The 16,656-nt window shown below is 43.8% G+C and overlaps 1 protein-coding gene across 1 annotated transcript in view; it reads right to left on the reverse strand.

The window, feature by feature from the left end:
* Positions 1-16,656, reverse strand: part of LOC126194808 (FGGY carbohydrate kinase domain-containing protein) — a 134,565-nt gene that overhangs the window by 70,409 nt on the left and 47,500 nt on the right. Inside the window, exon 5 of the mRNA XM_049933125.1 lies at positions 10,633-10,943. Coding sequence (XP_049789082.1) covers positions 10,633-10,943 — 311 coding nt within the window. The remainder of the gene's footprint in view (positions 1-10,632; positions 10,944-16,656) is intronic.

Here is a 16,656-nt window from a genome sequence, read left to right on the forward strand (position 1 = left end):
TTACGGGGAAGGGGGGACAAGTGACTGCTCCCCCAGCCAAATGATCAGATAGCTCATTACTTAGGATACCCACATAGCCAGGGACACAAAGGAAGTCAACAGAACAAGCAGCACGATGAAGATCAGTGAGATGGCCATGGATGGCCAAGACCAAGGGATGGCAGGAAAAACACCGGTCAATAGCCTGAAGGCCACTCATTGAGCCCGTACATAACAAAATGCGGTTGAGTTGGGACTATTTAATAAAGGTAAGGGCCTGGGAAATTGCTATCAATTCCGCAGTAAACACCCCACGTGCAGTTGGCAGGAGATTATTTTCCATGCCAACAGAGGATGTGAAGGCATATCCCACATGCTCAGCAGATTTAGAGCCATTGGTGTAAGAAATAACAGCATCCCGAAACTCCCATAAAATTCGGCAGAAAAAAAAGAGGAACACCACTGGGGGAAGGGAATCTTTCAGACCTCGGCAGAGATCCATCCAAATCCAGGGCCGAGGAACTAACCGGGGGGGGGGGGGGGGGGGTGAGGAGGAAATGTGGGAGACAGGACAAAGAAGGAAGCTGAAAATCACGGCGAAGAGACACAAGGCGGAGCCCAATTGGTAAACCCGCCCAAGGGCGGGAGTCAGGTGGGTGCCATCCTTGGCCTCGGAACAGGATAGAATAGGAAGGATGAGTGGAAGAGGAACGGACAGTGATTGCATAAGAAACCAGAAGCTGGGACCACCGAACAGAAAAGGGGGGGGGGGTCCCAGCTTCAACCAGGAGACTATCAACAGGGCTAGCAGGGAAGGCACCGTGGCCAAATCGATACCATGATGGTGGACCGGATCCAGGAGGCGCAGTGTGGAAGGAGCAGCCGAACCATAAACTTGACAACCACAGTCCAAGCGAGACAGTAGGATTGAGAAGGGAAGTCACCCTGCAGCCAAATACAGTTAAGCACCCGGAGAAGATGATGTCATTGTGGAGCACTGAGATGTTGAAGCAATTGTTTATGAATGGGGTCTGGGCCAGGGGCCGTATCATGAGAAGAAGAAAGTGCGAAAAGAAGTTCCCATTCAGTAAAAGGTTTAGTGTAAGATTCTGACTGACAAGGGGTAAAATGTAAGGCGAAAGCTTCAGCCTGCTGTTTCTGGTGAAGAAAAGCAGCCAGAAAGGAGGTTGATGACAATGCTGTGGCAAAATGAGTCGCATGATGATCCACAAGAATCAATGGGTCCGTGCAAAGGCCATCCGGGAGGGCAAGGCCCAGGAGGGTAGACTGTCGATGGCAACCTTGGAGAGAGCAGAGTGTAGCCCGTACCCGTGACATAGGGACAGTCGAACTGAGGGAAGAAACAAAGCGTTCCGAACACACCTGTTTGTTCCGTTTGATTAAGTAAAGGGCTTTGGTGCAAAGGTGTTTAAAGGTAATACAATTGGCAGTGCATGGGTGCTTCTTAAGGTACTGCAAAGCTCAACGGCGATCATGGATAGCAATGGCAATGGCGTACCCCACCATGGGACTTGCCGGTGGCGAAATGGCCCAGATGAGCTTGGGACTGCAAGGCTAGCAGCACAAACAATCGCATCAGACACGTCACATAGGACATCATCAATACAACCCGACAAAGAGAAAGAAAAAACAACCTGTGCAGTATATAGAGGCCAATTGGCACATTGGAAAGGCCAATGAGGTAACCTGTCCATCAGGGAGTGAGAGAGTCAACGGGAAGTGGTAACTATCATGTAGGTCATCGTCTGGTGATCAGTGTAATGAAGGGAGGAGGGAGGGATAAGAAAGAGAAAGATCGATGGCAGAAAAAGTACCATGACTGGCACTGAAATAGATAGGGGAACCATCATTAAGAAGGCACAAGTCGTGGTCTGCAAGAAACTGGTCTATGAGGAGACCCCAACTAGATGGAAATGCACTGTCCCACAAGGGATGATGATCATTAAAATCCCTGGGGAGGAGGAAGTTGCTGAAGAAGGGCAGTTAAGGCAGCAGGTGTAAGAGTCCTGTCAGGAGGGAGATAAAGATTGCAAACTGTGACCCCAGAGTCCAGGTGGAACCTAACAGCAACCACTTCCAATGTAGTTTGAAGAGGAATCCATGTGCTAGCAACGTCCATACAGACCAACGTACAAATGCCACCAGAGGCCCGCAGGAGGCCAACCCGATTTCGACAGTGAGCTCGAAATCCACAGAGGGTCTGTGAGTGATCATCAGTAAAATGAGATTCCTGTAGAACCACACAAGCTGCAGAGTAAAACAAAATAATGGATTTCAACTCTGGAAGGTGACGGTAATATCCACTACAATTCCATTGGATAACCACAGAATGATGATTCAAATGCGGGGTGAACAGGCTAAAGCCAGTCATGCCGCCGGGTCACCATCCATCACCGACAAGTAGGGGGCGACATCTATGAACAGCAGGTCAGAGTCAGGTTGTGAAGGTGGGGACACGACCTCTGGCGACACCAGAGGCTCCTTGTCCTGGGACTTATGTTTCTTCTTCTTTTGTATTTGAGATCGAGGAGAGCTGTGCTGCAAAAGGGAGCCAGATGCAGCAACATCTGGAACAGAAAGAGAGTGGGCGACCTGGGGGCCCACAGACCGTGGTTCTCGTGGTCGTCATGTGGCAGCACACCACTGGCCTCGAAGGTGCCAGGAAGGGGGGGGAGGTCCTGGGAGGGGAACCCTTGACCAGCAGACACCAAAGAAGTGGAACACTTCTCCAGCTGGGGAGGGGGAGCGGCACCCGGACAGGAGGGCGTGGGAACCGCATAGGAGGGGGGGGATTGGGGTAAGGAAGGGGTGAAGATGTAACTAAATCATAGCTAGACATCACTGTCACAGGATGAAGATGTGCATTCTTCTTACAAGCCTCAGTGTACATTAGACGATCAAGGGACTTATACTCCTGTATCTTCTTTTCCTTCTTATACGCCGGGCAATCCAGTGAATGTGGAGAATGATTGCCACAACAAGTAACACACACGGGAGGAGGGACACAGGAAGTCCCCTCATGGAGTGGAAGTCCACAGTCACCACAGAGAGGGGTCTGCGAACAATGGGAAGACATGTCCAAAACGCAAGCACTTAAAACATCTCATAGGTGGTGGGATGTATGGCTTCATGTCACATCAATAAACCATAATCTTGACCTTCTCAGGGAGGGTTTCCCCTTCAAAGGCCAGGATAAAGGCACCAGTATCAATGCGATTGTCCTTCGGGCCCTTCTGAACATGCTGAATGAAGTGAACATCCCACCGTCCTAGATTGTGCCAAAGTTCCTCATCAGTTTGAAGGATGAGGTCCCTGTGAAAAATTACTCCTTGAACCATGTTCAAAGACTGGTGGGGGGGGGGGGGGGTAATGGACACAAGAATTGTGCCAAGATGGTCACAGGCACAAAGGGCCGCAGACTTGGCAGCTGAAGCAGTTTTGATCAACAACGAACCTGACCGCATCTTGCTCAGAGAGTCCACTTCGCCCAACTTGTCTTCAATGTGTTCCACAAAAAATAAGGTTTGGTATTAGTGAAAGTATCCCCATCAGTCCTGGTGCAAACCAGATAGCGGGGGAAAGGTTTTGCCCCTAGCTGACAAGCCTGACCCTCCTCCCAGGGGGTAGCCATGGAAGGGAAGGCCGAAGGAGCAGAAGAAGCAGCACTAAAAGAATCATTTCCATTCAAAGAGATGGCCGTAGAAGAATGGCCAGAGTTCTGGACCCATATGCATTTTATTTGCATAGCATCCACCCAGATACCAACCACTCCGATTAGGGGCTCTCCCCACGGGCACCACCCAGTCACAGCACGGGCCGTCTGTCAAAGCAGCCATTGCTGGCAGTTCCAATGATCCAGGATGACAAGCAACCACTCCTAGGCTTACATGAGGAGGTCACAGCTCGGGTATCAGAAGTGTGATCCCTGTGTTTTCAGGAGTCTCAACCAAAAGGGTACATAGCGACCCCACCACACGGGCCTGTTACCGTGCTGGCTATGTACCCTAGCATCAGACAATGATGTGAAGGAAAAGATGGAAGGAACTAGGAGGGCACATGCCAGAGACACTAGGTAAGGTGTTCTTCCCCAATGGCTTACACTATGGAATAGAAATTTAGTAATGGAGATCAAATCCCAGAGGGGGACCAGAGAATGATAAAAGGATGAGATAATTACTCAACAAAACCAAATCGCAAAGCCAACATAACCAGAGGGATGGCGGGGCCAACATAAACAAGGACACCAAGAGAGGGACAGGAGAGGGCGGAGGGGAAGGAACAAGGACAGGAAAGGAGGGGAAGGGAAAGGAAATGCAGCCCGGGAAAGAAGGAAGGCTCCAATAGCTCAGGGCCCCGTACTCACCACACACATACTCAAGAAAGGACCATGAGCCCCCTGGGGAAAATATGACAGAAGCTGGCAAAATCTCACACTTGATGAAAGCAGTTGCAGAAGACATGTACCAAGCTCTTCTGGTAAAGAATGTCACAACAGTCAAGGAATTCATTAAGTGGTGTCAGCATATTGAGGAAATGCAACAGAAACAGGTTGAATGAAAGAAGTACAACTGACTCCAGAAGGTGGGCCCTATGGCAGTTGTGGAATACAGTTTCAACTTTGCCTCTCTCATACGCATACGCCATGTAGTGAGAGGAAAGATACAGCAGGTTATGACAGCCAGAAATGTCAAACCAAGAACACAAGAGATAGCATCCAAGAATGTCAACTCTATGCATCTGGAGGTAATAGATAATATAGAAGAAGAGCTGTATTGATCTTTAGCACCCTCTCTACTGCCAGTCAAATGTACCATGAAGAATGGACTATCAACTTAGGCTTACACCACAACCACTGACCACCTAGCTTCCAACCACTGGAGGTACCACTGTCACCACCACCAAGCATAATGCCCTGCAAATGAACAGTCATTTGGAGGATGAAGGACAACACACTGATAATTTTCCACTGTGGACATCCTGGACACATTGTACACTATCACAGAGAAAAAATACAAATGGTTGATAGCTATTATGCTGCCATATGAACCCTATACACACAATTCAACTGAAAATGATCATAGTTGACTTCTTGTACAAGGCCCAATGCCTTATCCCAGACGAGATCACTTCACAACATGCCATATCTGTTCCCCATTGTCATACAGAGGTATAAGCAATCCACCTACCCACTGAATTCAGGAAGACTACATGAGGCAATCATCCATGGAGGCGAGGCCACCACAAATGAAAACCCTCCATGGAAGACAGTTACCAAGATGTTGGGAAATCTCATTGAAGAACCTTTCCAGACACTAGTCGACTCGGAGTTCTTTCTCTGTAATTTTAAATGCTCAACATCACCAGGTAAAAAAGACTATGTTCTGTTGTATGATAGCGATTGTGCTGAAGGTCACATAGGAAAATACATCCAGCCAACATGAAAATGTATTGCAAGTATAACTACCAATGACAGAAAACATACCTTCGATTTCATTGTTTTAACAGAATGTAGTCATGATCTTATTCTCAGATGGGGCTTCTTGCAGGCATTGCAAGCAGTCATAAGAGTTTGGATCATCAGAGCTTCAGATTGACAAAGTATTCCAACAATCAAAAATAACAAAGATTACTGTGATGAGTTCTAGTCACCAATCTAGATGCTCAGTTAAACTGTGATGCTTTTGTCAATTGTAAAAAGCTTCTCAGGCTCACAAAAGAAACCACTGATGATCATAAGCATTACAGGTAGTCAAGGACAATTTTGGGTCAGCCACAACTCATACGTAAAGGTAGGAACAGCCAAACCAGTCCAGGATGGGCAGCTCAGTGTCATCGATTAAGAACTATGGTCTACTATAGATGATACAGTGGAGAAAGTTACTATCGAACTGCCAATAGGATCCGATCTGACCATAGGAAAATGTTCACAAGTGTTATCCATTCTTCCTCAGTTTTCAGATGCCTTCAAATCCAGAGAAGAGAAAAGTTAGACCAAGCAGCAAATGGTGAAAAACCATGTCAATACTTATGAGCATCTACCAGTTAGTCAGTGAACATATAGGATGTCACCAGTTGAATGACACACAATGTGGGAGAAAGTGGAGCACATAACACAAGATGACATCATTATACCTTCATGGAATTCTTGGTCATCCCCTGTGGTCCTCGTGAAGAAGAACAATGGCACATGACATTTCTGTGTCAACTACTGATGATTGAACAGACTCACGAAACAAGTGTCTTCCCATTGCTGTGAATTGCTAACATGCTAGAGTGTTTGAAAAGAATGGGGTATTTCTCAACTATGGAAAAGTGAACAGGCTACTGTTAAATCCAGGTTGATAAGGCTGATGAGGAAAAGCCTGCCTTCATAACACCCAAACTCTGTGAGTTCAGAGGTATGTGATTCTGACAGTAATGCTCCAATCACATTTGAGCATATGATGTACAATCTGCTTCGATACATTAAGTGGACGATATGTCTCAGTTATGTGAATGAGAGTGTCATTTTTTCTAAGTCATCTGAAGAACATATAAGCCACCTGACAACCAAGTTGATGTGTGTTCAGGCTGCATACCTCAACCCGAATTCTAAAATGTGCCTCTTCATTGACCAAATGGTTCAAATGGCTCTGAGCACTATGGGACTCAACTGCTGTGGTCATAAGTCCCCTAGAACTTAGAACTACTTAAACCTAACTAACCTAAGGACAGCACACAACACCCAGCCATCACGAGGCAGAGAAAATCCCTGACCCCGCCGGGAATCGAACCCGGGAACCCGGGCGTGGGAAGCGAGAACGCTACCGCACGACCACGAGATGCGGGCTCTTCATTGACCAAAATAAGCCTTTACGCACCTATTTAATGGCAATTGAGTCCATCCTCATCCAGAGAATATAAGAGCACTAACAGATTATGTGACCCTTCAGCACATTTGTAATGTGAAACATTTTCTCAGAATGTGCTCATACTACCTGTGACCTACAATGGATTTCTGTAGCAAGGCACTTCCCTTGGAAGAATCACTGCACCGATATACCAAATTCTCCTGGAATGGTACACAAGAAAGATGTTTCCATATGTGACAGATTATGCTTCCAGAGCACTCTACAACTGAGAAAGAGTGCCTTGCAGATATTTGTATCAGCAACAAGTTCTGGCTGTATTTATTTGGGAAACTGTTCATGTTATGACAGACTGTCATTTTCTGTGCAGGCTGGTTAGTTTGAAGGACCTGTCAGGTCGACTGGTGAGATGAGCACTGAGGCTTTGGAAGTGTGACATGACAGTGTTATACAAAATCAGATGCTAACCCAAGGATATTGACTGCCTTTCAATGAATCCTTTGGTGGATGACAGCTGCATGGATGAAATCTCAGTCGCTGCTGCACTGAAAGGCATTGCTGCTGAGCAGACTGAAGATCTAGCATTGCTGAAAAACATAGAAGTCTTGATGATTTGTAAAGCCCAACCAAAGGAGAAATCCAATTAATAAATGGAACATTCTATAAGATGAACAATCATGTGATGGGACAGAAATGAGTGCTCACCATCCAAGTTCATCTACAGCCAGCTATATTGAAGCTTTTCCATCATGCTCCACCATCTGGTTACCTTGGATTCATTAAGAATCTTGACAGAATCACATACATATATCTTTGGCCAAGTCTCCACCAATTTGTTAAGGACACTATGTGAGGCACTGTAATGAATGCAAATGACAGATCCACTAACCACAATTACCTCCTGAGCATCTGGTCCCAATTCTGCCTACAGCAGCATTATTTCACTAAATTGTAATTGACCCCTTAGCGAGATCTTAAAGTAAAAAGCAAGAACTGATGGATTATAATTTGCACTGACTATCTCACAAGTTATGCTGTCATCAAAGATGTGCTGACTGCTGGAAGTCCAAACACTGCAAGGTTACTTGTAGAAGACACCATTTTGAAACATAACAGTATTATGAAAAGGATAGTTGCTACTCACCATATAGTAGAAATGCTGAGTTGCCACTGACAAATCATGGCCAAGAAACAGCTGGAACACCCTGATGCTGAGAATGTCACCCAACATGACATTCTTCATTTCAACAACTGCTTCACAGCCTGTGCCATTTGGATCCTTCCCACCGAGACCAGATTTTCTGAATTGTGCAGATGAGAACTCTCCCTGTAACATATTGTACTTTCCCATAACCCTCCTGCCCTCGATTTTCTTTTGTCATTGTCCATACCCATCTAGCCCCTTCCCTGTTCCTATTCCAGCACTACACAGCCCTCTACTCCACCAATGCACCCAGTATTTTTACTTCTCTCCTTCTCCACTACCCCCCCCCCCCTCCTTCCACCGTCCTCTGTCTAACCTCCCAACTGCACCCAGCTGCCATACCCTCTCCCACACCACATCCTTGCTCACTCCCACAAGCAGCACTTTACCGTCCCCCACCCCTGCCCTGCTATCCCTGCCCCTCCCCACTCCAGCCTCCTCCTTACCCCCACCACTCGGTTGCCTCTCCCATCAAGTGCTGCTGCTCACAGTACGGCTTCAGCTGCCAGAGACTGTGGTCGCGTGTGTGTGTGTGTGTGTGTGTGTGTGTGTGTGTGTGTGTGCACGCGCGTGCATGTTCATGTTGTCTATTTTTGACAAAGGCCTTGTTAGCTGAGAGTCAGCATCTCCGCTATGTGGTTAGTAGCAACTTTCCTTTTCATAGTACTGTTACATTCCATCCTCGACTTTTCATTTTGAAATACAGTGCACCCTGTGTCATGATCTCTGATCATGAAACTTTTCCACTTAGATTAGATTACATTCAATTTTCATTCCATAGACCCAAAAATGAGATTATTCTCATGGGTGTGGAACATGTCAGAAAGTATAACATAAAAAACATAGAAATTTCAATATAAGACACATTTCCCTGATTGAGACTAGTATCAGAGGTGATTTCACATTGTAACATCACCCACAGTATGACAGCTGCCTACCAATCATGGACGAATGGCCTCGCAGAATGCTTTAATAAGATAATCTCCCAATATACGTTGATGCTGAAAAGAGATTCAGATACAATACTGCCTGTGGTGACATTCACATACTACACAGTGAGACACACACAAAAGGCTACACACTATTCTTTCTGCTCCAAGGTCACGAGGCTGCAATGGGTACATTGTTTCCATTTTAATAAGATGATTCTCTGGATGACTATGTAAAACATCTCATCACCAGTACCAAAGGAGAAAGATAGCTGTCTTGTATACAGACCCTGGATGCCCAGGATAAAGATTGAGAGCACTATACCCACAAGCACTGACCAGTGAGATATAGCTCAGTACATCTGGTATGAATTTTTATACCTGTGTGAAAACTGAGACTATTGAAAATGTTACTATTGTCAGACATCAAATGTGAAGTTGAGGATTATGACCCTTCATCAAGAATACGAAAGCACAGAGACATCATCCATGTCCTCTGTATGAAGTCCTACTACCAGTTGGTTCAATAGGTGTCCAGAGAATTCATAAGGGACATACCCAGTACAGTAAGGGGCAGCTGCTGCCCCCCCCCCCCCCCTCCTATCTGAAGAAAACCTTTCCTAATTCCTAACTGAACTCACATTTTGTCCACATTTTTAATAATGCCAGAACATGCACCAGAGACATTTGTCATGTAATCTCTCACCTGTTTCATTATCCACATGAAACAGTCACCCCAAATCCCCCCCGCGCACAGACCTTGGTACACTCATAGAATATATCACTGGTTAAATCTGCTGCACATGGCAGTCCATTGCCATGATAGAACAGAATGTCAGAAATGACTTTTTGGCAATCTTCCCAACTGTAGACAGATTTGCAGAAGTGTGCTTTATATCTAATTCTTCACTCAAAGAGAAAATCGTGAGAAACAAATTTTTTTCGGTCCCAAAATAGAGTTTATACAAATTTCCCTGTTGGAGGAATAAAAACGTATGGATTGAAGATCACAGCTTAATGTCCAGTCAGTGATATGGTTATTAAAGACAGAACACAAGCTCTGGTTGGACTATGATGGGGAAGGAAACTGACTGTCATTATCAAAGGAATCATCATGGCAGCTGCTTTAATAAATTTTAGAAAATCCAGAGTCATAACCATTGAGCCACCTTGGTCTATGTCCAACTTAAATCTGAATGAACTTCATAAATTGAATTTATGGATGTTAGTAATGTGGAACATGACTATATAGGAAAAGCTACACTGTAAGTGAAAAACAGCAATAGGCAGAGACAGAGGTGAAGTCTCATAAATATGACAATAAATACTAGTCTTTCTTAACACAAGAAAAATAAAAAATTCATCACACTGAAAGATGAAAGTTACAGCTTTCGTGAAACTTCCTGGCAGGTTGAAACTATGTGCCAGACCAAGACTCAAAATCAGGAGCTTTGCCCTTCACAGGCAAGTGCTCTGCCAACCGTAAGCCTAGTGAGCTTGAAAAGTAAAAATGTTGAGTTGTTCTTATGGAAACTAATCTAGTGATTAGTTTGAATTTAAGAAAACATCTGTAAGTAATTAATGTTCTGTAAACCGTGGATATGATTTAAAAGTATTTCAGGAGGCATAAGAAATATTTTGCATCACATACCTAACCTGGTGTGAAAGTCTTGAGAAACACCATCAGCTGAACAACCAATCATGCCTAGACCTCCAGCGTGAGCATCAATCATGGATGTGCCAACTGCAGTGCCTGGCAGTAGACCCAGATCAGCAGCTGCTCTGCGCGACAGTCCATTTCCACTAGGAGCACCAGGTGGTTTTACTTCTGACCCAATTTTTCTCCAGTTATCAGTTATTAAATCATCCAATCCAATTTCAGTGAAATACCGGCTGCTCCAGCTTCCCACTCCATCAGCCTGTACTTGATATGTCCATTTACACACAAGTGAACAAAGTGACCTGTAGAGCATGTTGAGAATTGTATGATTTATATGATTCAGAATATACTACATACAGAACCTATAAATAAGTAAAACAACATCAGCATAAAGTTTAGCCACTTTTACACAACCAGTATCATCATTGCAAAAGCTTATGGCATTTTTCATTTAAAACCAAAGCAAGAATCTTACTTAAAAGGTAAATCAGCATTCTTTATCAATAATAAATGCACAATAAATGGAGATTAAAGTGTGGGGAATTTTGGAATACAGAATGATTTTAGTGTATACATGATAAGAAGTTTTAAGTCTCTGTATGACACACTATTTGTTCACTTTATCTTCTGAAATAAGATCTATGGCTCAGATCATATGAGGTTTTCAGGCAAACAGTGTATGTCCCGGATACAATCAATTTCACTCTGACTAATAGTAGCACCAGCAATGAAGAGTGGACATTGACGCAGATCAATGGGACATCTGTAAGGATAAAGATAGATCTGTATTTTCTTAGTAGAAAAATCAGAAAGTTCACACTTGCGCTTCATATTGCAGTTGCTCGAGTCATGAGACCAAAAGTGTTTGGTGGCTTATTATTCACCTCTCATGGTGTGCCTTCATTGTCAAGAGCAGTATACTGTCTTGGGAAAGTAAATAATAATAATAATAATAATAATAATAATATGTCTAAAACTTCCATGTGCTGAACAAATCCAGCAAATGCATCTGACCTTTATCAATCACCTTACTCCTCATACTGCAGCAGTGTACTTTAATTACACAGGGCTTTATACACACATTTTTGGGTCATAGAACAAAAAAGCATCTAAGAACTCTAGTATGAAATTTTAAATTAAAAACAATTTTACTTGATAACCAAACAGTATAAAAATGTCATCCTTCTACACCTCCATCTATACTTTGAAAACCACTGTGAAGTGTTTGGCAGGAGGTACTGGCCATTTTATCACTAGAGCTGCTTCCAATTTCATTCACATATGAGAATGAGTGGTTAAACTCCTCTGTGCACACACTAATAAGCCTAATAAGCAATACATAAGGGATTGTAGAATATTTCTAGATGCAACCACAACAGTCTGGTAAAAAAGGCATCAAAACTCAAATACAATATGCAATATAGTTACTAATTTTATGCCTAATTTTGTTTATCCATTTACAAGTAGCTTCAAATGGTTGAAGCATGAACTTTAACTAAGACAATATTATGAAAAGCATAGTTGCTACTCACCATATAGTGGAGATGCTGACATGCAGAAAAGACTGTCATAAAATAAGCTTTCAACCAACAAGGCCTTTGTCATAGATCGATCACACACACACACACACACACACACACACACACACACACACTCTTCAGCTGCCACAGACTGTGTTGATGTGCGTGCGAGTTGTGTTTGAGAGAGAGAGAGAGAGAGAGAGAGAGAGAGAGAGAGTGTGTGTTTGACAAAGGCCCTGTTGGCCGAAACAGTCTTTTTTTTTGTGCCTGTCTGTAACTCAGCATCTTCGCTATATGATGAGCAGCAACTACCCTTTCCATAATATTGTTATATGCCATCCTGGATGTTCCATTGTTTGAACTTCAACTAAGGATATTTTGAGTAACAACTGAGATATCAATGACCATGATGAGGCATACAAATCAGCTTCTTAGTTCACTCCAAATGACATATAAATATTGTAAACTGGTCCACAGTTAGATGTTGAAGTATGTACCACACATTTAATTAGTAGCTCTTGGCTACCGATGGTGGACAGAGCAGCACCTGGCTGTATTAGGGTTAGCACAAACTGTATCAAGGTCAATAGTTTCCTGATCATCAATGCAGTAATCCAGCCAAACACTTCTAAGAATTTTAAAAAAATTTTAAGTGGTTCATGAAAGGGATAACGAATATTCGGTCGCACCTGAGCTCAGTACGAGTGCTTATGAAATTTACAGGGTGCAAAGCACACATTGGATATAGACAGGTTTCCAGACTTTGTGCGAATTTCAGAGATCTCATATCTGACTTAGTTTCACTTTGGGAGCCATTCAGACTTTATTTCTTTCACTTCAGTTGCATTGGATGTCTTTACATCTGGAATATTGCTTTTCTTTTCTTTCTATGGTATTAAGAATAATTTTGAGTTGCGAAATTTATATAACCACACACAATTACTGATTTATATGAATAATCTCATGTTTGAACTTTGATTATGTTGAAAGGTATCACAAACATTTATTTATATTCAGAGCCTGCCTATCTAGATTGCTTTTTGCCACTATGGCTACTTCTATACAAATAACAGATGAAGAAACTTCTGTGAAGTTATCATCATTGTTCCAGTGAAAATTATTTATAAATCACACTATTCCTTACAAACTTATATTAACATTGAATACCTGACAAAAAATTTGGAGTTTCCATGGGTGTGAGGTCAACCCTAAGCTCAAATGAAAAAACACTCACACATCATTATTTAATAGTTGCAGAAGCACAAATAGAAATGTCTTTACTTGATTTTTGGGAAGAAATGATTGGGTGTTTACTACTGATAACTGTAGTCAGTGTTGACTACTTACATGAGGTAACCCACTTTGCAGTTGATGTACTTTTACAAGTATATTTGCAGTTCCAGTATTTCATTATTACAGTGTTCACTTGTCTTTGTGTCAACATATTAATGTTTTGCATAATTTCTTTGCAGTAATAGTGTCAAAATTATAGGCAGTAACAGAGACTTATGCAGCCTTTCTTCTTCATCATGTTGTGTACACCACATCACTAATTTTTCTGAGTCATCATATCATTTTCCACCTCCAAACAAGTACCTACTACAGTCATTTCCAAGGGTTGCTTAGCTACAGTTTTAGCATATTATCTAGTTCTTACATGACAATGGGGTACACGCAAAATGTGAAAACATTGTGAGAAACGTAGAGTTGAATTTTATGAAAATAAAGCCTGCTTTGATACACACTGGAAGGATGGGCATATTGAAAGTCAATGCAAATGGCCATGTCTTCACCATTAATGCCTTTTATAATGTTAAGCATGTACATCAAACCACCAGCCTCATAGTCTTCCTTCAATTCACTGACATTTGGCCTGTGCATGCCATGAACCTTATGCTAAAATTAAAAGACATTGTGCAGCTCAATCACTTTTCAAGTCCTCTTACATCCTGCAGCATTATAGCCTAACATAATGTGACACTTCATAACACTAAAATCTCATTTCTGAAGCATCTCACAGACTTCAAAGTGCTGCTATCATATACACTCCTGGAAATTGAAATAAGAACACCGTGAATTCATTGTCCCAGGAAGGGGAAACTTTATTGACACATTCCTGGGGTCAGATACATCACATGATCACACTGACAGAACCACAGGCACATAGACACAGGCAACAGAGCATGCACAATGTCGGCACTAGTACAGTGTATATCCACCTTTCGCAGCAATGCAGGCTGCTATTCTCCCATGGAGACGATCGTAGAGATGCTGGATGTAGTCCTGTGGAACGGCTTGCCATGCCATTTCCACCTGGCGCCTCAGTTGGACCAGCGTTCGTGCTGGACGTGCAGACCGCGTGAGACGACGCTTCATCCAGTCCCAAACATGCTCAATGGGGGACAGATCCGGAGATCTTGCTGGCCAGGGTAGTTGACTTACACCTTCTAGAGCACGTTGGGTGGCACGGGATACATGCGGACGTGCATTGTCCTGTTGGAACAGCAAGTTCCCTTGCCGGTCTAGGAATGGTAGAACGATGGGTTCGATGACGGTTTGGATGTACCGTGCACTATTCAGTGTCCCCTCGACGATCACCAGTGGTGTACGGCCAGTGTAGGAGATCGCTCCCCACACCATGATGCCGGGTGTTGGCCCTGTGTGCCTCGGTCGTATGCAGTCCTGATTGTGGCGCTCACCTGCATGGCGCCAAACACGCATACGACCATCATTGGCACCAAGGCAGAAGCGACTCTCATCGCTGAAGACGACACGTCTCCATTCGTCCCTCCATTCACGCCTGTCGCGACACCACTGGAGGCGGGCTGCACGATGTTGGAGCGTGAGTGGAAGACGGCCTAACGGTGTGCGGGACCGTAGCCCAGCTTCATGGAGACGGTTGCGAATGGTCCTCGCCGATACCCCAGGAGCAACAGTGTCCCTAATTTGCTGGGAAGTGGCGGTGCGGTGCCCTACGGCACTGCGTAGGATCCTACGGTCTTGGCGTGCATCCGTGCGTCGCTGCGGTCCGGTCCCAGGTCGACGGGCACGTGCACCTTCCGCCGACCACTGGCGACAACATCGATGTACTGTGGAGACCTCACGCCCCACGTGTTGAGCAATTCGGCGGTACGTCCACCCGGCCTCCCGCATGCCCACTATACGCCCTCGCTCAAAGTCCGTCAACTGCACATACGGTTCACGTCCACGCTGTCGCGGCATGCTACCAGTGTTAAAGACTGCGATGGAGCTCCGTATGCCACGACAAACTGGCTGACACTGACGGCGGCGGTGCACAAATGCTGCGCAGCTAGCGCCATTCGACGGCCAACACCGCGGTTCCTGGTGTGTCCGCTGTGCCGTGCGTGTGATCATTGCTTGTACAGCCCTCTCGCAGTGTCCGGAGCAAGTATGGTGGGTCTGACACACCGGTGTCAATGTGTTCTTTTTTCCATTTCCAGGAGTGTATATCTGTTTGTACAAAGATGGCAACTTTTCCCATGTACTTTCTTCTGTTCAACAGTTGACACCTATTCTGTTATGTATCTTACCTCTGTTACACTAGTGTGTTAAACTTACTAATTTTCTTGTCTAGTTAAGAGCTAACACTATGACACACAACAATAGTCTATTGTTGCAGCATATACTTAACTTTTAGTCTTTGATAAACAGCAGTGCAGTTACACAAAAATAAGAAACAGGCAACGATGTGTAACTTGCAGATACTGAGGCAGCAGCAGCTTTCATGTTAATTTAACTGTGTTCATTTTCATTTACACAAACCAAACAGAATATTGGGGAGGGGGGTTATGGAGTCAAAGTTTTAATTATCACTTCAAAAATAAAGCTATGTAATTAATTTTTTGTATGTTTACATTAACATGTCTCCATTTCTGGTACACAATGAAACCCTCATGCCAAGTTACCATAACACGCTGCCAGAGGAGCCATAACAAAGTGATACAGCCCAGCAGTAAAGTCGAGTACGATGTGGTAATTTGTTTCCTGAATTTACATGGGAACATTTTAGGTTAGGTTTTACCATGACTGTTATTGAATCAAATGAAACAACAAGTTTACTGTTACCAGTCACAGTTTGTTTATCTCCATAAAGTGTTTCAAAGGTTTAAGCCTCCATCATCAGGTGGCTTTACATTTGTAAGTATGATGTGTGTGTGTGTGTGTGTGTGTGTGTGTGTGTGTGTGTGTGTGTGTGTGTGTGACGATTTTTTGGAGGAACTCATGGCACTGTCTAGTGGAGAAACAAAATGGTGTTTCAGTAAATTTATCTTCAGAAAGTGGTAATTGGATACCTCTATTGATCAAGTTCTGGTATACTGCCATTTTGTGGGCTGTGGGGTGACAAGAGGAATTGTAGATTGTAGTATGTGTTGTCGTAGGCTTGCGATAAATATCACACTGATGTCTGCTATTCTTTACTCTAAGGTAAGGTCTACTATAGGAACAGATCATTATTCAAACTCAACAAAATGCT

Source organism: Schistocerca nitens, chromosome 1 (assembly GCF_023898315.1).
Source record: "Schistocerca nitens isolate TAMUIC-IGC-003100 chromosome 1, iqSchNite1.1, whole genome shotgun sequence".
NCBI classification, from domain to species: Eukaryota; Metazoa; Arthropoda; class Insecta; order Orthoptera; family Acrididae; genus Schistocerca; species Schistocerca nitens.